Source organism: Bombus bifarius, unplaced genomic scaffold, assembly GCF_011952205.1.
Source record: "Bombus bifarius isolate JDL3187 unplaced genomic scaffold, Bbif_JDL3187 scf7180000010271, whole genome shotgun sequence".
Taxonomy (NCBI): Eukaryota; Metazoa; Arthropoda; class Insecta; order Hymenoptera; family Apidae; genus Bombus; species Bombus bifarius.
In genome coordinates, this window is record NW_022885586.1 from 5,681,565 (window position 1) to 5,709,250 (window position 27,686).

Genomic DNA, 27,686 nt, shown 5'->3' on the forward strand with positions numbered 1-27,686 from the left:
GGAGCGGGAGGCAGTAGGTGCTGTTTGTTGAATCCTCGAGATCAATACAAGCCAGTCTATCTCTTTCTGCCTCGTAATTCCGTGAGCCTAAATGTGCGCGGGCATTCGACGTGTGTACGTATGTGTGGTACCGAGCCTCGTTTCGTTCGTGCCTCTGAAAATGCACACAGGGAGAGACGTACACAAGCGGACACACATTTACATACGATTGCAGGGCGAACTGTGACGCGTCAAGATGAGGAAGCGACAGAGAGTAAATGGGACGCTGCATTTCTGGCTACCGGTTTTAGCCACGCGTGTCAATATTTTAAAAGCACCCTGTGCAGAGACATACGTTAAAAGACAAGCGAATATTACGCCCTGAATTCGGTTCGTTTCAACGCCACGGTCGGAAATAATTCGCTCCATTTCTTCTTTTCTTTTCCTATAAAGATACACCGTCGTAATTCGGTCAATCTAATTGCACACTGACACAAGCGAAAGAATTTATCAGCGGTTAAAAAGAGAGAAAAAAATGTGATTCGTTTCAAAAGAAAAACAAATAAAAAAAAAAGGGAGAGAGAAGAAGAGAAATATTCACGATAAGATTCGGTTCTATTAGAAACGTTATTTTCACCGGTTCAGCTATTTCTTTAGAATTCTCTATTCGCTCGGTTCCTCTTAAAGGCCGTGAATCCTCAAAAGTGGTGAATACAGTTCTATCGACGTTTTTCCCGTGAATGACTCTCTCTCTTTTCGCGAAACGAGGCTGACGCATCCTTCTTTCTTCGTCCGCTACTATTTATGCCGATAAGAATACGGGCGAGAATTTCAAGAAGTCTCTGTCGGCCAATCGCGGGCGCTTACTTATCGCTGCCTGGAAGGATTGGCTGCGCACTGCGGTACAATACGAAAATAGGTCGGCCAATCCTCGTATCAGCACCCTCTTTCGCCCTCCTTCTGCCTATCGCCACCTCCGTTCTTTTGTTCTAACTATCGGTAGAAATGAATAAAAAAAAAAAAAAAAAAATGAAAGAGAGAAAAGAGAAAAACTATCTATCTATGGATGTTCTACGCGAAGAACAAACACTTAACTTCCCTATGCAGTTTTACAATAGTGTATATGTACATCTACTACGAGTATTATTGCGAGGTCAGTTGTCTTACTCGGGAATATTCCCAGCTATTCGTCAAAGTTCCTTAGGGTCAACCATACAGATTGCCAGCATCCACTCTCATCGACCCCTCTCTTTTCAGCCCTAAACATCGTCCAAGGGAAACACGCGTGTCTCGTCAATTCTTTGATCGATCAACGATACGCAAGACACGCGTTCCGATCACTGTTTGTCCTCGTTCGACCATCTTTCTGGTGCCGCATATTGTTGCTGCGATTGCTGGCCGCCAGACACTTGGCCACCCGACGATTGTTGCTGTTGTATCTGCGTCTGCATCTGATACAACGGGTAACTTTTCCGTTTCCGGATACCATGCATCGACAGAAGGTGTATCTGGAGGTATTGTTTCGTCTTGAACTGCTTGTTGCACACGTGACAGGAGACGTACTCGGTTTGAACTGTGTGCACGTTCACGATGTGTTGCTTGAGGTTCGAATTGTTCGAATAGATCTTCCCGCACTCCGGACACTTTGGTTTGCCAGATTGGCTCGTGTTGTCGGTTTGATGATGCTGTTGCTGGTGAAACCGACGATGAGTCTGTTGATGGAACAACGCCATGCTCTCTTGAATCTTCTCCTTGGTGCACGATTGAAGCATCAGATTGAGCTCGTTTTTCGCGCTGGCTGTTTGTTGCTGTTGCTGCAACGTTTGAAGATTGTTCTGCAGCTTCTGATGCATCATCGTCAGCTGCTCGGTATTCAGGCTGTTCAGGGAGTTGAGCGAGTTCAAGGCATTTAGGGCGTGTTGCTGCGACGCTTGGCTGGTGGCGTGGAGCTGATGGTGATGATGATGCTGCTGGAGCAGAGACGACAGGTCCTGACCTTTCGAGTTGTGCACTCCGCTCTGGTAAGTTCCAGACCCGGTGTGGTCGTTCCTCGCGGAGGACGTACCCGGCAACCAACCGGAACTCGAGCTTGAACCGTCTCCTCCAGAGGGCTGCCATCGCCCTGGAACCACCAGCCAATGTCAGTCCTCAGCCAACCTCGTACGATCCCTTAAACACTATTCAATTTTTTTCCGTTCTCCCACAGCCCTTCGTTTCCCGTTCCGTTCATTTATCTCTTTTTTTTAACATTTTTTGTTTTACTTCCGTTTATTTTTTTTTTTTTTGTCATTCCTGTCACACTGTTTCCCGCCCCCGAATCCGTGTGTGTGTTTTTTTTACTTCCCTGAATATCTATGATCCAATCGTAGATTACATTCTACTTTTTTTTTGTAAATGTATTTTTCACTCTTTTAATCTCAAGATATCACAGGTATCAATTTTATTTCGATCAGATTTTTATCTGTTTGCTGAATGTGGTAACGTGTGTACTTTGTCCTTCTTCATTGCCATTTCCACACCTCCACCCTCTCTTTTATCCATAAACAGTTTTAACTGAAAGAAGGGTCGTTTTAAAGAATTCGAGATTAAAAAGAGTCGAGCTTGACTTTGCATGGCAACCCTAACAATTCCGTTTCTAACGACCGCAGACCATTTTTTGCGGAAGAAAATCGATATTATTCCGGTAAACGAACTCGAAGAGCCGTCGGAGACGTAGCTCCACGATAACGCTGTTACTCGCCATGTTTCTGTATTATTCTTTTATCGTTATTATTATTCTTTTTTATTATATTTTTTTCTTTTTTCAAAAAGGGTTAAGTTGGGCAAGGGGATGCAGGGTTGTGAGAGGTACGAGAGTTCCATGCATTCAACGCAACAACGAGAGACCAGAGTCTTGAGGGAATCGACGGGAGGATACTATAGTCTTGGGCTACGAAATCGTAATAAACTGTAAAATCGAATCGTTGACTCTGATCACTTACCGTAATTCGGATCCTGATTCGCCGCGTGGATCCCGGATGGCCCTGGTATCAGTCCTGTAATTATCAATTACGATCATAATCACACAATTGTCTTACACCATCCGTCAACTCTAAGCAGGAAATTAATGTCAATCGACTCGGCGTCATTTCATTTCTATCTCGATTAGTTGACTGAGAGTCGTAGTTGTGTAAGTCAGTCTACTGCAAGTTTTCATAAAATAATGTTCTACGTTTACTACCATAAAAAATTACTTATGCTTTTTCACGTCGTTAAAACGCACAGACAGAGAATAAAATTACAACTTAACTAATTACGGAGATAGAGGGACGATTACATTTAAAAATTGAAACGTCATTGAATTTGAATTTTCAAAATCTCGACTTACAGCGCTATTATTCTTTGGCCGTTAATTAGAAATCATTATAAAGAGCAAAAAAAGTTGAATTGATTTCGGTTGAATTACCTGGTATTCCCAAGAGCGCCGTAGGAAACGAGTTACGATGGTGTTCTATAGAATCATTTAAAATGTCGCTTGGTTCCGTCTTCACGGAATTCAGGATACTGTCGTTATTCGACATCTCCTCTTCATCTGACATTGAATTCGATTCGTCGCCTGTAGACTGCGTCTGTAACCAATAATAATTCCACTTTTCTTATCCAGTCTTCATAAATCTCATTTAAGACTATTAATCTTCTGACAGTATAATAAAGTGGTATCACAAACACGGTTGTATTATTGGATCATATACAAATACGTGAAAATTGCACTAACAAATCGAAAAGAACAAATCACGTATTTTGTAATTTACAGACTACATATTTTCAAAAAACTTAACTCGCAGATTTTTAAACACTGTAAAACTGTAAAAGGGTTGATCCAATCAAGGTAACATTCTGTAGGGGATCGAATAATGAGATTACCAATATGTGTATTCGTTAGTGTATTTATCTTGTCGCGAAACGATATCTATACAGTCCTTTAGTCACAGTTTTTACTAAATCGCTTGCGATCACGTTCGTTTATTTATAATCGTCAGAAGAAGGTTAAAAAATCCAAATTCGTATCGTTTAACGGTTACCTGTAGCGGCATCATTGTTTTGCCCGGAGTTCATAACAATACCTGAGACCTAACGGTCTTAATACTCCGAAGCAAAACAACAACATGGTTTGAAGCAAATTCTAACTCTTTTGCCGCTACAATTCCTTCCTACCTGTACATTATTCGTAGGTGTCGTGTGTATCGTGGGTCCTCCTTCCAGGGCCTGTCCCAGAAGTGATTCCTGCAGGTCAGTTTTCTGCTCCACGTGGTTACCCAACGGTGGACTATAACTTCTAGGTCTCTTTTCTGGTGGAGGACTCAAAGCACCCTCGTTCAATTCTCCCCTGCCGTTATCTTGCCACGGATTGCGTGGTGTCGCCTGAGAAAATCAAATATCCCTCAGTTATTACACTAGATAGTCAATTTAAAACTAAGTTTAATATTTCAAAGATTAAAATTCATATTTACCGGTGCACTACCGTTGTTTCCACCAGATGACGAAGGAGGTGGAATTTTCGCTGTGGCAGCACCGCTGTTCACATCGGCCAACCCCCGAACCTGAAGCATCTGCGCCGTCTTGAGGAAGGCAGCCAGCTGCTCCTGTCCCACGTGAACCTCGCCGTGGTACATGAAGCGCAGCAACGACTCCATATCGGACGAGGCAACGTCCCTCAGGATCACAATCGGATGCTGACATGGATTCGCCTATAGAGCGAATAAGTGAGGAAAAGAAGAAAACAAAAAAAAAAAAAAAAGAAAAAGAAAAAAGACCGTTGAGTCGGAAGAAATCTTATATGGCTGACGAAAATGAATTCTAGATTACGCTATCGAGAGCGTTGATTATGATCGATGCTGCCCGGACGAATCTCGTTCATGTAAATCAGTTAATCCTATTTATCAGGTCGTTCAGTCCGACCAAGTCTGGTCAATTGATTTACAACGACGATTTACAACCACGACACGTATAACGAGCAACATTTAATCCACGTCGACGATACCTTTCGTGTAGCTTTTAACGACTCGGATGGGCTATACCGTGCACATTAGCTCTCTCTTTCTCTTCCTCTATCGTTATATGGTGCATCTTCGTCGTTTATATTCTTCTGTTTTTTAATAGTCGCAGCCAACAAGCAAACTAACCTACAAATTGACCACTTGTATAAACGTGGCTGTATAACAGGAACGATCATCCTCGATGGAAGATGGAAATTTATATGGACATATATAGCGCGCACTTACACGTTAGAGGCGTTCTCGCCGATCTATGTCCCGGCAATATACGGATCGGCGAGGCGACGGTGCGCTTGCCATTATCGGCATCGATATTAATTATAATTAATGACTACCAGAGCTTGCCAACGCTAACGCCACCATCGGTTATTTCGAGGCGACACGATTCGCGGCCAAAGGTGTCGTACAACGACGGATTCGCAAGAACGCGAGAGGAATGAACGAGAATGGCCGGTATGCATAAACTGGAATATCTCACCGGTTCGATTATCGAGACACGAAGCGTTTCGAATCAGTGATACGCTAAAAGCGCAGGGGGGAACCACGAGAATATTTATTATTGTCGATTGCCACTATCGATTTACCCGTTGCGAGTTATAATCGTTCCAGGTTTTGTAATATCGACCGGTGTGTTGACCGGTTGAAACTCGACGCTGTTGAATTTTCTTCTTTTTTTTCTCGTTCTCTTTCTCTCTTTACTTTCGAATATTTCGCCGCGTGAAAGGAGTAACCGCGACCGGCTGACGAGACTGATTTGCCCCGAAAAATTGTGCCGTATCGATTTCTGAGATATTTTTCGACTGCAGGTTTCTCGAAGTTCGAGGATGTTTTATAGGCCGTAAAGTGATGCGGATCTACGTTTGCGAAACTTGGAGAGATGTTAATTCTGAGACTATCTTTTATAAATATACAACACTCCACTTTTGTGAATTTGAATGATTTTTTATTGTAATGATTTTTATTAAAATACACATTGTATACTATAATCATCGGTAGTTATAGTGTTACTTTACTATAGTGTACTTGGCTGTTTACTATCATCTTGACATTACGTCTGAAGAAGAATATTGAAATATTCTGTTCAATTTAAATTCAACCATCTACACTCTCATAATTTAAAGTTAAATTCAGAATTAAAATCGAACTTTGATACAGCTACGCCTTTTTTATTTATGCCAAGTAGAAAATAATTAAACCTATGATAAACGGATAATATCGTTATTAAAGCATAAACACAGGCCAGAAATATCTTAACACGACAGAGACTTAGTCATAACGCGACTTTCGTAAACAGAAGCTTGCCAATAAACGCACACAGTTAGTCATTAGAGAAAATTCTATTTTAAAAGCAATTACTCCCAGAGTACTATCTAGAAACGGTCAGAAATTTCACGAAATTCGCGTCAGATAATAAAAGATACGGATATAAGAGAATTATAGAACACCCTGACAATCCACGTTCGATTGAAAAACTCTTATTATAGTTGCCTGTGCTGAATGGGATTACGATACAGCGTATCGGGCGGTATAAACATTCGCAAAAGCGAGCGTCCATTTACTCGTCACGCCGGCTATTCGCTCCAAAACCGTGAATATACACACCAACGAAGAAGGGTTTCGCGATCCTGAGGCTGCACGCTATAATTGAAATAATCGCCGTGGCTGAAAGTATCTCTCTCCGCTTCGCGGTGCAGTATAGCGCGGGCGGTACACAAAGACACGAACGGAGTCCGACATGAAATAGAAGGGGAACGAAAGAGACGAGAAGAGAAAGGGAACGAAGAGAACTCCGCTATGGTCTCCTTTATCGCATTAACCAATTTAATTAACAACTTTGAGACTCCCTCTCCCCACTAATTAGACCTAACGCGATTAAAACGGGTCAATAATTAATTGTACGGATGTTCGTGCGTCGTACATGAGCGAAACAGAGGCCATCCTTCCAAAATATATTTCGCGATCGTTGTAAAATACATATACTTTAGTTCATGTACAATGGAATTCCGTACAATGGACTATTCAAACTAATCATGACTAGGTGACAAACTCATACTTTTTGTGAACGCAACTAAGAATAAGATTCGTTCCTAGGAATTATTTTCTTGTTTATTTTATTAGGTATTATAATGTGTACGTACGATCGTACTCGCTGAGGATAATGAATTCTACCATTGAATTATTCGAATAATCTACTAGTTTCTTATATTTGTTTTCTCCTCGTTAGATGTAAAGTACAAGGTAGATTATTCGTAAATTTCCCATTAATCGATTACTAATCGATGTTCTGATAACAGAGATTCCATTGTGTGTATCTAATTTTTTCTTTTTAAATGCTTTCCTAATGTGTTTTCGCGAGGGAAGAATGTAGGCAGATTAATTCCCATCGAAACGTAATTTCGAAATTGAATCGAAGGTAATTAGACACGTCGATGCCGTACACGTAATAATACGCGTGCGACGTGCCACCTCGAGCCGGGAATTATATTTCGCGCACGCATTCCGTCAACAACCAGGGAAAAGTACGTTTGCAAGCGCGTCGATGAATGATTAAAGGCGAGTCTTCCGCACGTTGCAACGCCATTTAGCCTTTTATTATCGCTCAAGCTTCGAGTTTCTACTCGTACCGAATGCCCACGATTACAAAACTGGTAGAAAAGAAAAGTTCAACATCGTATTTCCTTTTTCATAGTAGTACCGTAAAGTGAGGGTAAAAATGAGGGCCGGATTCGATCGATAACTTTCAGCAACGTTTCACCAATAGTGATCTAAAAACAGACCGGGATATGTTATTTTAATGTGCCACTATTTCCATCGAATATCAATATTGTACGTTTTCCCAGGCATTAAAGATCCAAGTTGAAGTTCAAATAATAGAGAAAAGGATGCCACGCAGTAATTACCATCGTATTCCGATCCATTAAAGACGATATTCGACGAGTGAAACGAAGACAGTGTCGTATAAAATTCGAGATAACCGAACAATTAATTATTACGCTATCTCGCTACCATTTTATTCTCGTTAAAAACACATCAAGTTCCTCGGTAGGCCTGGGTATCGGCAGTCGCGATCTAAAAACGAAGAAACGATGTAATTGCTTACATTATGCCGCGCATTCCGGAGCTAACCGTTTATTCCTTCTAGTTCACCTTCATTGTGTCTCATACATTCTCCTTTATTTCCATTAATCAATTATCGAAGGCAATACGCGCGCGCGAGCTCGCGATCACGAAGCGATCCACGAAGCAAAGAAACACGAAGCTTCCCCGGCACCTTCTCGTTCGACCGCTTTAATCGATCGAACGATCTTCCGTGCTCTTGCATTACTTACGGTTTTTAGAAAGCGGACGCTCTGGATTCCAGCGTGATCGCTTGCACACACAGGTGGCTAGAAAATTATGGCCGTAGCAGTCGCGACCGATGTGATATACACACGGGAAACCCGAGTCGCACAGCCTGTGCAAACCTATTCGAAGAAAATTTCTTTGACCGCCGCGAGCGTGACTACAAAAGCATCGTAATAAACCGGGCGAGAGGTTTCCCACGTTTCGCGGTATCTCGCATCGTGCTTTTAACGCGAATCCGTAGAAAACGTCGGCTGATGAGAATTAACGCGGAAAAATGAGAGGAATTATTACGACGAGGGAAGGGGGGGGGGACTATCATTAAATTCCTCTTCGTCGTGCCACTACGTTTCGTGATCAACGGTCTCCGATCTCTTAACGATTCAACGCTAAATTTATATCTGCCTCGAAACTCTAACGTCTCACTTGTACCTTGTCCATGTGAAATCGTTTATATTTATATGTGTCACAGTTAAAGATAAAAAGTGAATGTTGCTGGTTAATGTATGTATTTATGCAGGATTTTAGCGAAAGTGCAAGACTATAAAATCAAATAAATATGTGTATATACAAAGATGTACATTATTCGTAATAAATATACTTATCTAGGAAATGTACACATTTATTATATTAACGCAAACTTCGTAAGTGTAATGTGATTCGTTAAGTAATTTCAATCCAATTAAAAATGTACGCTCCTACAAGTAAAAATGTAAATTCCATTGTTTTTCGAATACATTTACTTGTCGAATTAGTATGCGCATAGATAGGCGGCTACTAAATTTCTTTAACTACCTTTCGTATTTCGTATTTACCAATCTTACACGATCTTTTCTACGTAAATATATTCGGTTACCAATTAAATAGGTACAAATTATTCCAAACTTAGAATATTTTTCCTGCGTATATTAGTCATTTAAAGCAGAGATTAGACCGATTTCGATGCTCGCGAACTTACTCGTTCACGGCTCGAAGACGCCTTGTCGAGGGATGAAGGAAAAAGGTGGCGAGAGTTTGTACCGTTGAGCGTTTGAAGAAAAAAAAAAGTTCTTGTAATCGTGCGTCGGTGCTGTATCTTGATCGCATGTAGGCGAAGCACCCCAACTAAAGCGTAAGCAGAAAAGTAGATACGATTGCATGGTTTCTGATCCGGTTATGCAGTGAACGCGCAGCCGTCATGGCTTCACGAAACATGTCCGTTCGCCGTTACAGTCCCCCGGCCACGCATATAGTTTCGTTGTACAGACGAATACACGGACAAGTAGTTCACGCGTGCACACAACTCTTCGTTATCTTCTTATCTGGGTAGTTGGAGTTTTACTGACGCATGTTTTAAGCTTTCCTGGCGTTAACCAGTCAAATCGCGAGGCAACTTCGAGGGTAGCCAGAGTATCGATCAAACTTCGCCACGCGTTTACCCTCTTTCTCTTTGCCACCCCTAAACGAATCCACTTTCAATTTTTCGTTAACTCGTCAGGCGATGTCGTGCCAACGAAGAGGATTTTTCATACTAACGGGGACCTTAACGTTTGAAAATACATTGTTTAATTCTGTGCAGTAGTCCATATTTTTATACATTTTTCCAGAATTTTTGTACTTTCCAGTGAACGTATCACAGAACTGCTACTGGATCTATATCGCGTGAATATTTTTATTTTGAAAATTAAGGCAGTTTTCATTTAATTGTATCATATTCATTGAAATTAGATAAACTATTATCTCGCAATTATAGGTTTCTCAGGGTGATTCGTTGGATATTCCTGTGAAAGAAATCGTTGGAGGACGATGGAAGATCTCCGACTATTGATATTCGAACGATACTTGAATGCATTCAATAAACTTCTTTGTACGTCCGTTGTCTATAGACACTTCGTTTGTCCGAACTGCATTTATTGGAATGAAATTTTAATTAGTTCTCGTTTAACCGATCTCTTTCCTGCCGATTGGATTCGCTTATCTAAAGTCTTTATTGCTCGGAGAAAAATCATGGACAGTGGAAGGAATTGGCAAACTCCTTTTAATCTTTGCCGGATTCGTATAGAGTTCTAGTTCAGAGTAATCCCAAATTATATCCAAATCGTTCCAACACCAAGACTGAACGTAAAATAAACGTAAAACGCAGAAACACTGAAGTTGAAGAATCTACAAAGTGGACGCATCAAGAGAGACGCGTGGTGAGAAGAATTGCTGAATTGCTATTACTCCTTGACAGATCCGTATAAACAGAGTTCTGATGTTCACTCAGAGTAATTCTGAACTGCGTGACTTCCTAGTAACGGAATCTAATCATTCCAAATGTCTAGAATCGTACGTAGCAAGACAAAGAAAGACCGGAATGAACGAAGCGGATGCATGGAGGGAGACGCGTGTGCCGACGACAATGGCGGGAACAAGAAATACACGCATGTACATTGTACACGCGGCGCGTTTCACGCTCCCTCCTTCTTCAGCGTCGCTTTTCCAGGCGCAGGCTGTGCAGGAATGCGCGCACGTACAACTACGCACTTCCGTTGATAAAAATACACGGAGGTATAATGTGTCTCTCGGTACACGCGCGGCCATCGTCATTTCGCTTGGCTTGTACTCCACGTTACACAGTTGGAAAGAGAGCAAACACAGAAACAGAGAAAAAAATGAAGGAAGGAAGGGAGACATGTCAAGGAAGAGACAGAGTGCGACGAAATACAGATAGAGACGAACAGTGAACCGAACAAGGAGCAGAATGAAAGAAAAGAAAGGGAAAAAAATGACGAACGTCGAAAGAGGACGGGACGAACACGTTATACGCACACGCAGCACAATAATATACCGGCGATAATTTGCTGGCCGCATGTGCACGACTGCTGTGGCCGTGCGACATTAAGCGTAATGCGAGTGCACCGTGTGCATAGACGCCGCATTAACGAAAAACGAGAATACGAAGGCTTATTAGAGGCGTAGAGAGCACGTTTACGGGCGAAGAACGACCCTCGTCGACGTTGACGACGATGAGCCGCGCCTGGAAATTAAATACGCGCGTGAGAAGAGAGACCCGGTGAGGACATGCACACAGGAAAGCGTGAGTCCAGCTTTCCGTTTCTCCGCTCCCTGGTCTCCGTGCATTCCGTGTTCCCGCAAATTGACACGAGCACCAACCGTATGTATATATTTAGATGTGCTGGCCAGTCGGTGGGAGGCAAGATATTTTAAAATATGAAGACACTCGGTAGAAGATGCAATCCGCGTCGAGACACCGAACTGGAAATAAAATTGTATCGATTCGTCGATACACTAAGAACTTTCTGCAAAATGAAATTACATATCTATATATATATATACTCTATCTAAATATATATATACTCTAGGCATAATAGGCATAATATATATATATGTATATCCTCCTAGAGTCTTTTTCTAAAAATCTCCATAATTCTTACCATTGGTCATATTCAGCAACGTGTAACCAAAAGTTATCCTTTTCATCTCGTAATATCCCGAAATATCACAAGCCTCTCAAGAGTAGATACCACTACTCGTAAGACAAGGAAAGAGCATGAAAAGAGAAAAAAATGAGAGATACATATTTCGAATATCTAATCCTCGAACGTTCCCACAGCAGCATCCATAGCAAACTGGTAATTGATAGTTATTAGAGGAACGTACTGTTATTTCAGTTATCGGTCAGATTGATCTTCCGCGCATTTTAAATTCACGATTCACGACTACGTACCTATGTGTATGTGTATATTCATTTCGGATCAAGAGGACGTTTTCGATTCGACCGCGCCGGATAAATCACCGCCACACGGGTTCTCCGTAATGGCGCACATAGATGCCGTAGCAAGGGGTATCTAGTAGACGGGCCACACGTTTAATACAGCCGTGTGTGTTTCGCCTACAGTTGCTCACGAAAGTATTCGAACACTTGTAGAAACATTTTATGAATATATTGCGTGTGTTAAACGAAACGTTTTTATATTTCATTAGCACTGTAATGACATTCGACTGTCATTATTACATTGGTAAATTTCGAGACAAATCTGGTAATGCAAGTACATAGCAATAAGTGCAAAAATATTTAAACAAACTATTATCCACTTATACATACACTTATATACACTTATGGCATAGTTCAGTTATTCATGCTGTATTCTAGTATCTTTTTCTTTTTACTAAATACATATTTATTATATATTCTCAGATTAGATTTAAGTTTTACCGATATAATCATAACAGTAGACATGTAATCCTATCACAATACTAATGAAATTTCAAAATCTTTAATGTAAACACACAATATGCAGATACAAATTTCTTATGGCGTGTGTGTAAATACTTTTGCTAGCTGCTGTACGTTACACGCAAACTGGTACACAACACGCGTCCTCCTCTCTCGTTTCTCTTGGCGTCAGATGGAAATTACCGATCCGATATGCAAATAGCCGAGGTGACCACTAATGCGTGGTTAACGGTAACGTTATTAACGGATCGTTACACGATGTCCACGCGACGTAGGTGTACGCCAGCGTAATTATACGTGCACGCGTCTATTTCACGCTCGCGACTCCCTATCGTTTCATGTAACTGTTGTTCTCGCTTTCCATGGCGGAAATTGAGATTTAGTGCAGGGGAAGAAAAAATCTTATATTTAATATACAAACAGCCGTGTTACAAAAGACTCTGCTTCTCTTTATGATAGTTGAACACGCGGTCGGGCAACCGCGGATACGAGTCTCTGATTTATTCCCGTAGCGATCACGAAACGAACGGGTTAATCTACCGCGGTTAAATTTAACGTGTACGATTTCGATAAGATTTCCTGATAAGATGTGCCGACCAGGTGTTCTAGGAACGACGTATGATGCAATGGCGCGGAATTACATTCGGGAATGAATAACCGAGTTGGAACGAAAAACACCGTGACCAGTTCAATGATCAATTCATTTCGCTGGAGGAACAAAGTGGGTAAAAGAGAGAACGACCGTGTAACGTGCACTTGTATACGTGTACTGTTACATACCGTGGGTGGATGCTGCGTGAAAGTGACTCAGGTAAAATTCTCGAAATTAAAAACGATGAGTAACGACCGTGAGATTAACGAAACCATGATACCGGTATTTGTTTCGACGACCAGCTAAACTGAACGAGGAAAAGAAAAATTGGGACGGACTTAAGAGTCCGTTGCCACCGAAGGTGATTCAGCTCAGTATTTCCAGCAAGTAATAGCACGGTAAACGAAGAAAGAATCGAGGGATGAGCTCTCTGTTCGAGTCGAAACTCGACAAGTGTGTTCCCTGGAAACGGCTGAATAAAAGAATGTTAATGCATTGTCGCAAAAGCGACGACGGGGATAAAATGTTCCAGAAATTTCAGCGTGACGACCGGTGTGGATGTCAGCCGGCAGAAAAAGCCGCGTTTTGTTGAACCGGTGTGACTCAGTGGTAAAGGAAACCGGGAACAAAGGGACTGTTGTGTGCTCGTCGACGATAATTGCACGACAATATTGGAGGATATTTGGCGGCAGCGTAAAGCGATTGTCTGATGCGCGTATACCTTATCAAAACCTCCCTATCGGGAGAGCCGGTCGGCGAATAAATTGCAGACAGCAAAAGCAATCTAATCCGAATCCGTGATCTTGATGCATACGAAACAAAAACTATCCTAATTTCTCGTAATACTATCTCACAACGGAGGGAAGCAAAGCCACATCCTCGTGACATATGGCATCGGATCTAAATTAAAAAACGATCCTCGCGTCCGTGTTTCTTCGCCAGCTTTCTCCGGATTTCGTGTGTCGTGAGTCGTGAGCAACAGCGTGTGTCGCCGTTCGAATTCTTGAATTACACGCTAACATATATAGCAACATCTTCTGGCGAGCACATTTATAAAGTAACGCGCGTGCTTCTGGTGCGCACTCGAAAAGATAGGGTTGGAGGAGGGAGGGGCGGGTGTCCGCCGTCTTTTCGATCCCTCCAATGTGTGACTCACTTTATTCTTTTCTCTCTTTCGCAGCTCCCTTTTTTCTTCTTTCTTCTTTTTTCTCTTTTATACTCCGCTCCCTCCATCCCTTCTTTGCCACCCTCTTTCCCTCTCTGTTTCTCCGGCTGACACTTCGAGAAGTAGACACGTACGCACGATACGCGAGAGGAGGAGGCACGCAGAATTTATTACGGTGCGGTGGCCGGTCTTATTTTAAGACTAGCGACCAACAACACGCATATTCCGTGTGTGATGCGTGTGCACGCACACACGGGTGTATGCGGGTTACACGCGCGTCTTCTTGACGCCTCTGTGCTTCTGTTTGTGTTCACGGGGTACTTACTTACGGGGACGAGTCAATGGATATTATAGTCGACAGATGTACATACTACGGCTGTCTAAATTTGACACCGTCACGGCTACGGTTCGAAAAATTCTTTTTTCCATTCGTTTTTCTGAATCGTTCGATCTGGATCCTTCTGCATTTACTAATTAACAATATATTACTAATATGTTAATAATAAATAAATATATTGACAAATTACTATTTCTAAGTGGTGGATAGACTTTTCTTTTGTAATTTTACAAAATCGCGCGAGCAGCTGTAATTTATAGAATTTGATTGTAAATTCTATTGGATTTATCACCGAACTTGTTGCAGTTACATAAGAAAATTTATTAGTGCCTATTGATAATTTACGATTTGCAAGATCTCATTAAAATTGGTTAATTATGCAAGAGGGGCTTGTTATTAAATGGCAGTTTGATTACAGGCATCGATCGAATTATTTGATACACAATGTCGTATGCGTGTAGCTAGAACGTAGCGTAAGCGTATAGAAAGTTGTGAAATGGACCACAGAGGCTGATTCGATGCGTTGGCGATAGAAATGAGTCAGTACGGATAATTTATCGACCTACTACTGCAGAGAGGATTCGCGTGTACCGGAATATTCAATCGTAGGAAGTGGGATAAGAATTTCATGTAGTAATTGTGCATGATTTTCAGAATACAGACGGAGGTGATTGCTTGGACAAAAATAAGTTAATTAAAAGAATAATTCATTATATCGTTTTTACGCAGCCTGGTAAATACGTCGCGGTGTTTTGTATGTAAACTGGTACCATGGAACGCGCGTTGCATCACGGTTATAACAATAATTCGTCGTATTACTATGTGCTAATGACGACGGTATTTGCTTGTCTGAAATATTATTGTTCTCTAAATTTGACTCGAGCGCGACATTGTCTGAGTCATCAGACAAAACGATTTTGTTTGTTGAATATCCAATTGTTACATAAAATATTTTCGACGAAAGAAAAAAAACGTCGATAATTCTTTCGAGTATTCTTTGATTGAAATCTCTTATTTATCACCTTTGAAAGTTGAAGAAAACTGAAATATTATTTTCTTTGTATTTTCTAACAGTCTATAGAATATATGACTTTACTTAAAAAATAGAGAAATATTAAATATTTCGATATATCTTGAAAAATGGAAAAATACTGATTAAGAAATTTTAACTGAGAAGGGTATACGAAAATCCGTTGTTTACTTACCGAAATCTGCGGATATTTTCGAGCGTTCGTTTCGTTGGAACGGAATAGAAAGGCTCAGTATCCAATATCATATTTGGTATCTTCCAACTTAATTTATTTTTAATGCAGAACCGCGACGGCTAAGCAAAGGTCGCGCATAAAATTTACAATCATTAAATGCCATCGATTACCGTCGGAGAGAAACAACACAGAAATTCTAGTTATTTGTCATTGCGATGCAACCGTAGACATTTTAACGAACTCACAGCGATACCAGTTACTCGCGTACAGGTCGATCACGATGAGAAAGGATAAAAAAAAAGAGAAAAAGAAAAGAGGACTAAGTGGAAAAAGAAACGCTTCGTTACTGGATTACACGTATTTCTAATTAATTCCAGCAACGGTATATCTTCGTGCCAGACCATACGTCAAGCGTCACGACATCGCGACAGACCTCGCTCCGAGCGATATCTCTTTTCAAGTAAAGCGAAATAAAAAAAGAACAAGGAAACGATACAACATAGAATCTAAAAACGAAAATATATAAAAAGAAATGGAAGAAATTAGGACGAGGGAAGAGACCTATCGTCTTTCTAATCCGAACGTCGTTCGAGTTATAGGCGCGGCCCATTAATGGAACCTCCTCGTCGAAGGATGTACCGCGGGTTAGAGGGGTTAAATGATGCCGTATATCCGAGACAACGTCATGAAATCGTGGCTTGTTTTTCCTTTACGGCTGTTCCTATGGAACCACTTACGGCGTGCGTACTCGCGTACATTAAAGCACGCGCTGCCCCAGGCCTCTTAATGCGTGCCGCATTTGCGTTTCTTACTGCTCCAGCCAATGGAACACCATTTACGCTCGGATAGGCTAATATCGATTCCAACGTTTTTCCAACATTACGCCAGAACAAGTTGAGCTCATCGTTCTTGTTCTGTGACTGAGGTTGGCAGACATTTCATCGTCTGCATACGAATTATTGACATCGTTTTCCTTTCATGAAAAATATTTTATGAACGTTTAAAAAACAGAATCGTTTTATCCGATGACTCAGACGGCGTCGTGCAGAGTTAAATTTAGAGAACTAGCTTGATTGTAAAAATGAAAACATTTACAATTTAACTCTTTCACGCCCGATATTATGCTTTAAAATCTTATTACTGTACCGCGATCTGATCAGATATATGTTTTATCTACCAAATATTATAACGAATACAATGTACATTTTACTAACAAAAGAAAAATCGATCTTCTTTCAAAAAGATTAGAAACATGTGTCTTCATTGTCAGTAATAATTGACGAATGAAAAATTGAGCCTCTTTTTCTTCAGCTTGAAGAACATTTCACTCGGAAAGGGTTAAGATAGTCAGGGTATCGAGTTAGAACGTTATTTCTTTAGACTAATATTATATTATGAAATTATTGACTCTGTAAAGTGACAGAATTACCGCCGCGGCTACCCGATCAATTGCGATTTGAACTCAGTCAGAAATATTAGCCAAATGTTTGATTACCGAACAGCGATTGATCAAATATCGGAGTAGCAGGGCGGCATTATCTAATACGGGAAAACAAACATTCCGTGTAGACGTCAATTTACGCGATTCTATATCGTTTGTGTAATTATCCCGTATTTGTGGAGCCAATGTGCTATGCGTAAACACTAGAAACGTGTCGATTATGAAACAATAAATCCATTATGAGCCGATCAAAATTGTGATCGACACTACCATTGAAATTCAAACATCATTATATAATAACCGAATAAAAAAATTTACACCATTAACAAGCAATTATTCTTCTCCAAAAAATTTCCGCTGTTAATTACACCAATGCCTTGTTCATCCAACATCGTCAAACACTTTCAAACACTGGAGTTATCTCTACGCAGGTTTTGTAGGAAATAGTACGCGAAGAAACGGCCTAGAACGGGATAATCGTAATGAGACGTTTTTCTGCCCGACAAATGACATTTGTCATAAAAATTCACAATTCGTAACGTCGTAGCTGTCTATAAATAAATTTACGCTATCAATAGCCAATTATGTATTCTACGTCATATAGCTTCCTCTGTTGATTACGCTGTTTAACAAACATCTAACGGAATCGATCGCGATTTCTTACTCATGCAACGTCGTCAGATGCTTTCAACCACTAGAATCCCTATGCAGAAGGTTTTAAGGAAAATTTAAAGCGCAAAAACGACGTAAAACAGGATAACATCCACAACGAATCAAAGAAACATTGATCGTAATAAGTAACGAGACGTTTTTCTGGCCGACAACAGATGGCATTCGTCGAGAAACGTTGAACCGTACAATTATGCGGTTACGTTCGTTTGGTTAGGTGGGGATCCCCGGTGCGGTCGTAAGTTTCCATCGGATCGTTACTCGCCGGCTGGTGAGAATCATTACTCGCCTGCCATTATGCGACTCGCTTTTTGCCCGGTGCTTACGTGGGTGTGCTAGCCATGACGCACATAATCGTAAACAGCCGTGACGTTGCGAGGCGGAAGAAGCAAGAAGCTTTGATTGGACACTGGCTCGACTCGCTTATCTTCCACGATTTCGAGAATAACACAAGACAGCGAACCTAGACGGGTTTCGACTACGTATCGAGGGGATACGAGTATCTTATTCGGTCCTTGAGCTAATTGTGCTATTGACGAGATCGATATCAATATTATCGGTAGACTAGTTGATCTAAATATTTTCATAATATATCTAGTTAATAATAACCTATGTAACTGGAATCTTTATTCCGAATAGCATACAACGATGTTTCCTCCTCGTGGAGCACGTAGGATGCTGCAAACAAAAGCCTAAGTCTCGTAATAACTTAATCTGAACTTATAGTGGCCGCTGAGAGGAGCAAAAATATTATATAAATCATACAATATCAGATAAATAATCAACATGGATTCTCTAGACCCGATCCTTTCGTTGAAAGACACGAAAATATTTATTTCAATACGAAACTGATCTTCGATAATCATGGATCGATGTCTCGCATTACGTGTATTCTCCGTAGCGCGTACTAAATTATTTATTGAAGTCTTTAAGTGTTTCATGAGAAGGAATCCTGAAGATTCAAATCGGATCATCGAGCGAGACATTGCATCGAATCTCTTAAATCTCATTATACTACATGTACTCTATAAAGTAGTAATACTCTACCTCATTAATTATAAAACGTAAAAGGAATGAGAGAGAGTAATGATTTTACATCCAGATTACTTACACATTTCTTCGTAACTTCTATTTCTATTTTTATTTCTATTTGTTGAACGGTATACGATAACAATATCTCTTAAATCATATACCTAAACTTCAATTTACTACTATATATATATATAAGATATTGTATATCTCTGTATATCTACTGTATATATATATATAAGATACTTTAAACTCTAAAGGATTTTTAGAAGTATCAAAGTGATTCTCGTAAATAATGTTTGGTACATGGCATATGGCATCGGTTCACAAAGAGAGGCGGAGATTTCCTTGCGGGATCTTCGCGGTGTCTCCTTTACACGCTCGTAAATTACAACGTTGGATTCGAGAGTGATTCTCTTTCCGAAATCACCACGGGGTCGTATCACCTCGTCGTCGATGCGAACGATTTCGAGGCTCTTCGGGTAGAAAATAGAAACCAGGATGATCTCCTCGGCAATCCTCTTGCCCCTCCATGACGTGTTAAGGTTCTCGTTACAGCCGCGTTTCGAATCACCGCAGTAGAGCAGCCGGAAACAAACGAGATCGACCATCGTCCCGTATATTTCCAGAGGCGTGCTCTCTCGTTGCTCCTTCTCTTCCTCTTTACTCGTTCTCTCCTTCTCTGTCTCCTTCTATCCTGTCTCTGTCTTCCTTCTGGTAGCTCGGTATCATGAGCGCGGAACACATCGAGAAACGCGCCCTGACGACGCGCATCGCTGGTAAATTTAAATGCGACCGGTCACGAGACGAGAGAAGCGCAAGTACCTCGCGAGTACGTGAGGGTGAGAGAGCACGAGCGCGTGCGTACTCACGCACACGCACGTGTTCAGCTGAGAGAGGCTGTGGCCTGCGTGCGCCTTTTAAATATAGAATATGGAGCACCTTGCCCGCCACCGCGACGCGATGGGATTGTGCAAGCGTAACTTTCTGTTCCCTGCACTCACCACGTGTCCGCACCATTTTCCCCGCGGTCTTCTTCCATCGGCTGCTCCGTATTTTCTTTCGAAACAGACCCTCATTGGCGGGCCGCGAATACGAGATTCGAGCGGAGAATAGGATTTGGGTTAGTTTAAGTTTCAATTTCGATCGTTAGCCTCTATTTTGTATTTGAATCCTACACTGAGTCGCGAAAGTATGCAAATTCTCATCGTAAAAATTTTTTGTTTCCATATTGTTATATGGAAAATATGTAATAGGACGTTGTCATGTAAATTGTAATGCCTTTGTATTCTGCTCGGTCAATATTTATGAAGAATACTAAATGGACATACATCTATTAGCTCGACAAATACATAAATAGCCATTTTAATTGAAAAAGTTGGATTAATAATCGTAACAAGTTGTTTGTAGATACAAAAGGTATGAGTATTTTAGAATTGGTTTAAAACTGCAGAATAAGTAGCGCTCGAGAATATATCTGCTTAAAAGTGTTTCGATATTTAAAAAAAATCGAAGATTCTCGAGTGAAGAACAAAGAACTATGTATCTTCGATATTACTTGCAACTTTTATGTATTCCAACTTTGCTCGAGATATTCAATATTGTTAAGAGATCGAGCGCAAGCTTCTGGTTAAAATCTACTTAGTCACCACGTACATTTCTCAAAGCACATTCTCATGAAAAGTTAAAAGCTATCTCATCCAGGATTCAATTTATTTAAAAGCAATATCTTTTTCTTTCTTAGTTCTTTCGAAGAACTCACGGAATGTTTGAAACTGTGCAGTCAGATCTAAATCTATTTGTAATATACATGATCCGATCTTTAATTGAAAATGTAGCGGGATTATATGTAGAACGTTGGTTGGGAAGTCCATGGATTGCGAAGCATGAGAGAAGTTACACGAGAAGTTTACACGAAAAAAGATTTCGCAAACGTATCTTTATACGTGGCTACAATTAAAATAATATAGAATAAAAAAATTGCACGATAACCAGACTTATCTCAAAAACTATCGCTTGTAAATTCCTATATTCGATTGCTCAATTTGAAACACCGTCTATGGTGGTATCACGAAGAATCACATTTCATAACATATCTATATACGTAGCTAACTTCAATATGCGTACAGAGCAAAAATTATACGATAACCAGCCGTACCATATAAACCATAGATATCGAAATCATTAATATAGGCTTAGAATTAGATTGCTAAATACATAAAACACATTTCACGTTGGTATCACGAAGAACTGTACTTCATATACATAACTACTGTATACGTTGCGAGATAACTAGCCTGCATAAACGAAGCCACAGATATCAACAAGTTATTATAAACTTCGTATTTAATTGGTTAACTTTAAAACACTCGTCATGGGTGGTATCGCGATGACTTCATAAATATAACTACGTCAATATGAGTTGTAGAATAAAAATTGCGCGACAGTTAGTGCTTGCTCGTAAATCATGGTCATAGATATCTATGCAAAAAAATTGTCATATTCCTTTTATTTGGTCGGTCAATTTTAAAACGTCTTTCATACTCGATATCATATCAATTTCGATCAAATCGATTGAATTTCAGCATTCATCGATTCTCCAATTATAACGCATCTCAGCAGAACGCCTCCTCGTTGTAATTTACCATCGCGGCGATATTGCTTTACGGACGTCGAAATAACGCTGTCGTCGCTCCATTTTCGTTCCTTCATATTCTTATTTTCACGGAACACGCGTGGGCTGTTCTTCTTGCGATACGTACACGACCAATCCCTCGCGATTAATATAGCCGTGGCGCGTGTAAGCCGACGATTCCGTGAACGCGATAACGAGTCACGGGCTTCTTCCTCCGATTCTAAACAACGTTTCTTAGCCCTCGGAGAGACGCTTTAAAATATTTATTGTATCTCGTAAAGTCACCATGCAACATCAACACACTATAAAACTCGATTCAGCGCTGCCCATTGTCGTCATCTTCCTGCGTAAAAGATTCGAGTTTCTCTCGTTTCCTTGGTCAATAAGAACATACATACGCTGGGCCAGTTTCTTCATTGAAATATAAAATGGACGCAATTAGAATCGCTCCTAGTAAAAGACTTGACTTATCGATTCGGTTGAACCAATTAAGCCACGCAATATCTCCGGTTGTTTATAAATTACGATCGGTACCGTGGCATTTTTTAGCAATTTCGTTTCTAGATTGCGAATCGCTGTCACGAGGGAAAGATCCGTGCAATTTATATCGATAGTAGTATTCGTCTTGGTTATACGTATTCAGCTGGTTTTCTTGTATCAATGAATTTACCTCTGGGATTGGTACGATCGAAGCAAAACTTGACTATAAACTACGAAAACTAGTTAGGCCTGTTTTCTATGATATCCTTTTCTTCCCTTCTCCTTGTATCAGCCACGGCGATCCACAGAGAGACACGCCTTTCAAAGGCTGTCACGCAACGAGATAACTGCATTAATGTTTCAGTAACGATGATGACCAGTCGGGAGGATTTAATCTTCGCGAAGTTTCATTCGAATTACCGTAACTTCCGATGTAGCTTGTACTTACTTATTTCACGCAGATGGGAGTGACACGTGATTACACGCGTGTTTTAATCCCATCGTAATATCTGTGCCGGACGTGGCTCCTGCGTCGCAATTATCTACACTGACGATCATCGTTATAACTTACAACATAGCCGAACTTGCGATTGCTGATAATGCGAAAGAGAAGATACGCAGGAGTAGAAAGATGGAAGAAGCAGGAGAACACATACAATCTTCGAAAACGAAGAAATATTCTAATATATATGTATAAATAGCTGTAAAGAAGATAAATTTTGTGGTAAATAATAAAAGGGAGAATCTATTCGCGCAAATGCTGAAATTTAAGAACATCGTGGAGACTCGAAAGTTAAAACATTCAAAACTTTGATAATTTAAAAATATATAAATTCAAAGCTCTGGAAATGCGGAAATAAAAAATTTCCAGATTTGAATATTCCAATGTTTCGAAATTGAAATCTAAGAATTAAAAAATTTAAAGTGCTAACAATTCGAAACCTAGAGACGTGCATAATTGGAGATATCCGCGGCATATTTATTTCCGTAGAAGCGACCAAGTAACTTCCATCGATGGAATTCCTTTTCCACGAATCCCAGGCTAATCCAGACAGGTCACTGGCCAAGTCCAATATATTATCGACCCGGGACAGATAGAAATTTATTATGGATAGCATGGGGACCGCGTAACATAGAGAACGGCGATCGTATTTTGGCAAATATCATTGCGGACGTAGTCGATAACTCAGTGATTCGTCATCGACTGCCGGCCGATAGTCAAATGAACGGGCTGTCGTAAATCGTTGCACCAGTGTGCACTAACGCATAAATCAAAACACACACGGCTGTCAGGTGTTTCAGGCAGTCTCGTTATCGTTACGTCACGCGCGTGATATCGAGTATATGTGAAAATATTCGAGAGAAAATACGTACGCTGGACCAATGCTAACGTTAGTTCACTGATACGATTAATCCTGGCTAATTGTACCAACGATAATTTATCCCTCCCAACTTTTTTTTTTCTCCTTCAAGCTTTTTTGTCTTGCAATTTCACATAGCAAACAGGGTAATAATAAACGCGACGCGGACGTGTCGACGAACATTAAACAAACGTTCCAGCGCCACTAGGACGCCAGTGAAAGTATAATAGTGAGGATATTAATGAGTACAAAAGACTCCACCTTCGTGGCCACGCAATGCATGCTTTTTATTACATCGTCCGCGTGACTTATATTTAAACGAGGCGACGCTGTTACACTATACTCTCTCATCTGTAGTCTATATGACGTAGTGACGCAAACGCGAGGACGAATTGTCGCGTTATTAACTCGACGGGACTCGAGAGCAAGTAGTACCGTGGCTGACACTTAAAATCAATTAGCGGTACGCGTCAATTAGAAAGTCGACTGGCCTCTCCTCGATGTCAATTTCTTAGTAGCTGAGCTTTGGAGCGTGGAATAATCGTTCTGCTTCTTAACCCTCCTTTCGATATCTTTTAGCTGTATGTAGTTCATATTGACACTAATATCGGCATTTATTCACAATTGTTCTTCGTTTTCACTATGAAAAGTAAATAAAGATTCTTCGCTGTCTTGGATTTCAATTACTCGTGCAATGTCCAACGGGTTTTAAAATTACCTAGATGTACGTGTTTTAATATACGAATTTATCGATAGATAGCAGCCTGGACAAAACAAAATTATTGAAATTCAACCATATCGTGACAGTTACGTAAGCTACTAAACTTATACCACGGAGAAAGAATTCATCCAAGCCTATTACGCATAAATACCCAACGTTACTTGAAATTCTTCAGATATCCACACGTATCCAGTCTCTTAAAATTTGTTCCCCTTCGCGTTAAACCTCGTACTCCCACGAAGAAATTAAAATACCGTACTCCATAAAATAATTTGCATATCAAGTACGACCGATTAAATTTCCAACTTTTATACGCCTTTCTTCATCCCCTAGACCGGAACGCCTCACTCAGATGGACGATTTATAGAAGAAAGTTCCTCGAAGAGGAAGCGACGAGAGGTAAGGGTAAAATTCGAGGAAACAGGTTCTCGGGGAGATGGTCGTCGTCGACGACATCGCGACGACACAACCACGTGATCGATAGTCGTTTGGCCGGCTAGAACGTTTCGATCTCCCCGACGCCGGTCCACTTTGACGCCGCGTTATTATGTAAATCCAACCGGATGTTCTTCCTGGATTCTTCCTCCGCCGCCACGGGCCCGTAATTACTCTCTTCCGGCCTCGAAAATTGCACGGGGGATGGCTCGTCCGAATTTTATACTTGCATCGACTGCATTATGCGCACGAGAACGTGGCACAGTGTAAATTGGCCTCTTCATCCTCGATTCCTCGAGTAATTCCAAGGAAATTCCTAATAATTGAGAGGTTGAAAACTAAGCATATTTAAAGTTCGTTCATCAACGTTCATCGAACGGATGTTGAACTTGTTACTAGTTGTATTTTTTTTTTATAGGCACGACAATGGAAACGATCGCAATTAGACTTACGTTGATTAAGAAAATAACACGGTGCGGTTCTAATTCATGCAACAGTGTTGTACACGCAATTTATGTGACTGACAATTTATGTGACTTTAGAAGAAATTGTGGTGACCAAAGAAATCGGCGTCCTATCTACCCTCTATCTACTTCCCTCGTTGGAAAAAAAGCCCTTTCCCTTCCTACCGTCGATAATTTGCCTGGAAACGCCCACATAAAGAGTGGAATGTGTTTTCCCCACCTTAACGTTGAAAATATTATTCGAAAATATATCCTCGCAACTTCCACGTTGGTTTATTTTAGCCGTGAATATAATATATCACGGAAGAATATCAAATATTATTCAAGCAAATTAAAATACAATCATACGATTGTTTCCACGCACGGCAAATCGCCAACGAATTTTTTCCTCGAAAGTGGTTTCGCTTCGCGGTAATTTACTAAAATCAGGATATCGAAACGTAACATGTTCGTCGAATTCCACCGAGAACGTCCCTTTTTCGCAATATGTACAATTACCCAGTCTAACGTTTTCACGTTGGAGAACGATCGATTTCACTTTTGTTTGAATCGAAGAGAAAGAGAGATAGGATATACGCTCGTCGATAAAATTGTACGAAGGAAATGGCATTCGCGCGGTAATTTAACAGCGCGATGTTTTAATTAACGGCGCGCGATATTTTGCACGTCAAAATTGCGCCCGGCCGATTTCATTCTAAATTGAAAAATGACGCTCCTCCCTAAAAATACTCCAGCATCGTACATTTACCTTGTCATTTGAAATATTCCTATCGAAATACGCCGCCGTTCATAAGTAACTGGACACTTTGATCGATTTGTAATAACGGTATGTGAATTTACAAATGAAACAAAGTTTACAAGTGAATGATGAATTACTAGCTAGAAACTATAAAAACATAGCAATAATATATTTTGCCATTTACTGCATACTTCTGCATATACGTAGTATTTAAATATCAATGATTGCGTTAACAACGAAAGCAATTTCAATCGGTCTTATAAGACTTCTTTCAATGTAACTTATAATACGAAAATTAAAAAATCTGAAGATAAATGGTTTGTCAAGTAACGAAATGGTCCTACAAGCTTTGATAATTACACGCAGCGATTTTATTATCGCCTATAAAAATAAACAAATATCCAGATACTTGTGAACAGTAGTGCACGTGTATTTCATTTGCAATTTGACAATAAGAAAAAAAAGAAGAAAGAAAAAAATCCAAAAAATCCATGTATGTCTGTAACAGAAAGAAGAAAAAAAGAAAGGAAAATTTGAAGAGAGAAATACTGACCTTGAGGAGCCGCCGGAAGTAAGGACTGCACGCAGAGAGGACGACCTTGTGCGCGGTGAAGCTGCTACTGTCGCATGCCAGGGTCACATCCACGAAATCCTCCTCGTCCCTCAGATGACGAAATGAACTGAGGATGCTCGAGTGGAAGTCGTTCCACCTGAGTGAGTACTGTTGCTCGCCGCTCGACGAGGACGAAGAGGCCGCCATGGCGTCCGTCCCCTCGGGACCCACGGCCGAGGGCACCAGAGGTGCTATCGTGCTCACTCTGGCACCCCACGAGGACACCTTCACTTCACCCTCTCGTCGCGTTTCACCACGCACCCCTCTATTCTTTATCGACGCCCTTCTGCTTCTTCCACACACCACCCACAGGGACAGTCGTCGGCTGTCCTTGTGCAATTACGTTAATCAAACGCGAGCGATTCTGCGATTTAGTGATCTCCACTCGAGGTTAAACGAGATCACTGTTGTCTTCTGGTTTTCTCCCTTTTGTTAAGTTTGATCTTCTTCATGAAACGTCCTTGTATTAAATTCTATGGTTCTTCAATTTTTCTTTGTTTGTTTAATTTCTTCTTTGACCGACCCGAACTTTCTCTTCTGTTTTGTTTCGTTTTGTTTGTAATCACTTTTTACTTCTGGCGAATATGTAAGATTTATTACTAATAGAAAACGTCGAAGTATTCGAATGGTGTTCTTCTGGAAGCTGTCTGATGTAAGGAAAAGTCGGGTATAACAGCACGAAGGATCTCATAGTAACGACATCGTGATAGGAACGGGAGGACGTTATCCATCGCTGTTGCTGCGGAGTGACGAGACAATAAACCCACGATCGTTTCTGAAAACAATGCGGCGTCTATTGTGAATGCTTGATCCTTGCCATGTGACGCGCTCTATCGGCCATTTTTTGAATATCGATCGATAAATGCCACAAGATTCATTTTGTATATTAAATCTAGCTCGCTGGGAAATTTCCATTTCTTTCGCTTTAAATACTACCTTCCGAACTATCGTTTGAAACGAGATGGCGACTGAAGACCATTAAAGACTAAATTTCTATTAAAAAACCGTCACAGAAGTGATGCGAATTTGCAAAAGGAATTTATAACAGGATATTTCTACCCAAAATTGTGTCGCCTTTCTACACTAGTTGAAACAATCAAAGGATCGTTTCCCGCGTCACATTGATTTTTATATCCACTTGTTGTATCTGCGATTGTCTTTAAAGTTAATCTCTATCACAATATCACACAACTGACATAATCTATGATTCCTATAAGACACTTTTAC

The 27,686-nt window shown here is 40.6% G+C and overlaps 1 protein-coding gene across 2 annotated transcripts in view; it reads right to left on the bottom strand.

Annotated features, from left to right (window-relative positions):
• The window catches only part of LOC117216279 (protein abrupt-like), a 67,605-nt gene that overhangs the window by 18,029 nt on the left and 21,890 nt on the right, over positions 1-27,686 (bottom strand). The window contains exons 3-8 of one of the 2 annotated variants that reach the window (XM_033462862.1): positions 26,400-27,234; positions 23,059-23,211; positions 4,470-4,706; positions 4,174-4,380; positions 3,425-3,587; positions 2,961-3,014 (exon numbers count right to left, since the gene is read on the bottom strand). In XM_033462862.1, coding sequence (XP_033318753.1) covers positions 2,961-3,014; positions 3,425-3,587; positions 4,174-4,380; positions 4,470-4,706; positions 23,059-23,211; positions 26,400-26,606 — 1,021 coding nt within the window. In that variant the 5' untranslated portion in view covers positions 26,607-27,234. The remainder of the gene's footprint in view (positions 1-2,960; positions 3,015-3,424; positions 3,588-4,173; positions 4,381-4,469; positions 4,707-23,058; positions 23,212-26,399; positions 27,235-27,686) is intronic. The other variant, XM_033462863.1, reaches the window with a different exon arrangement.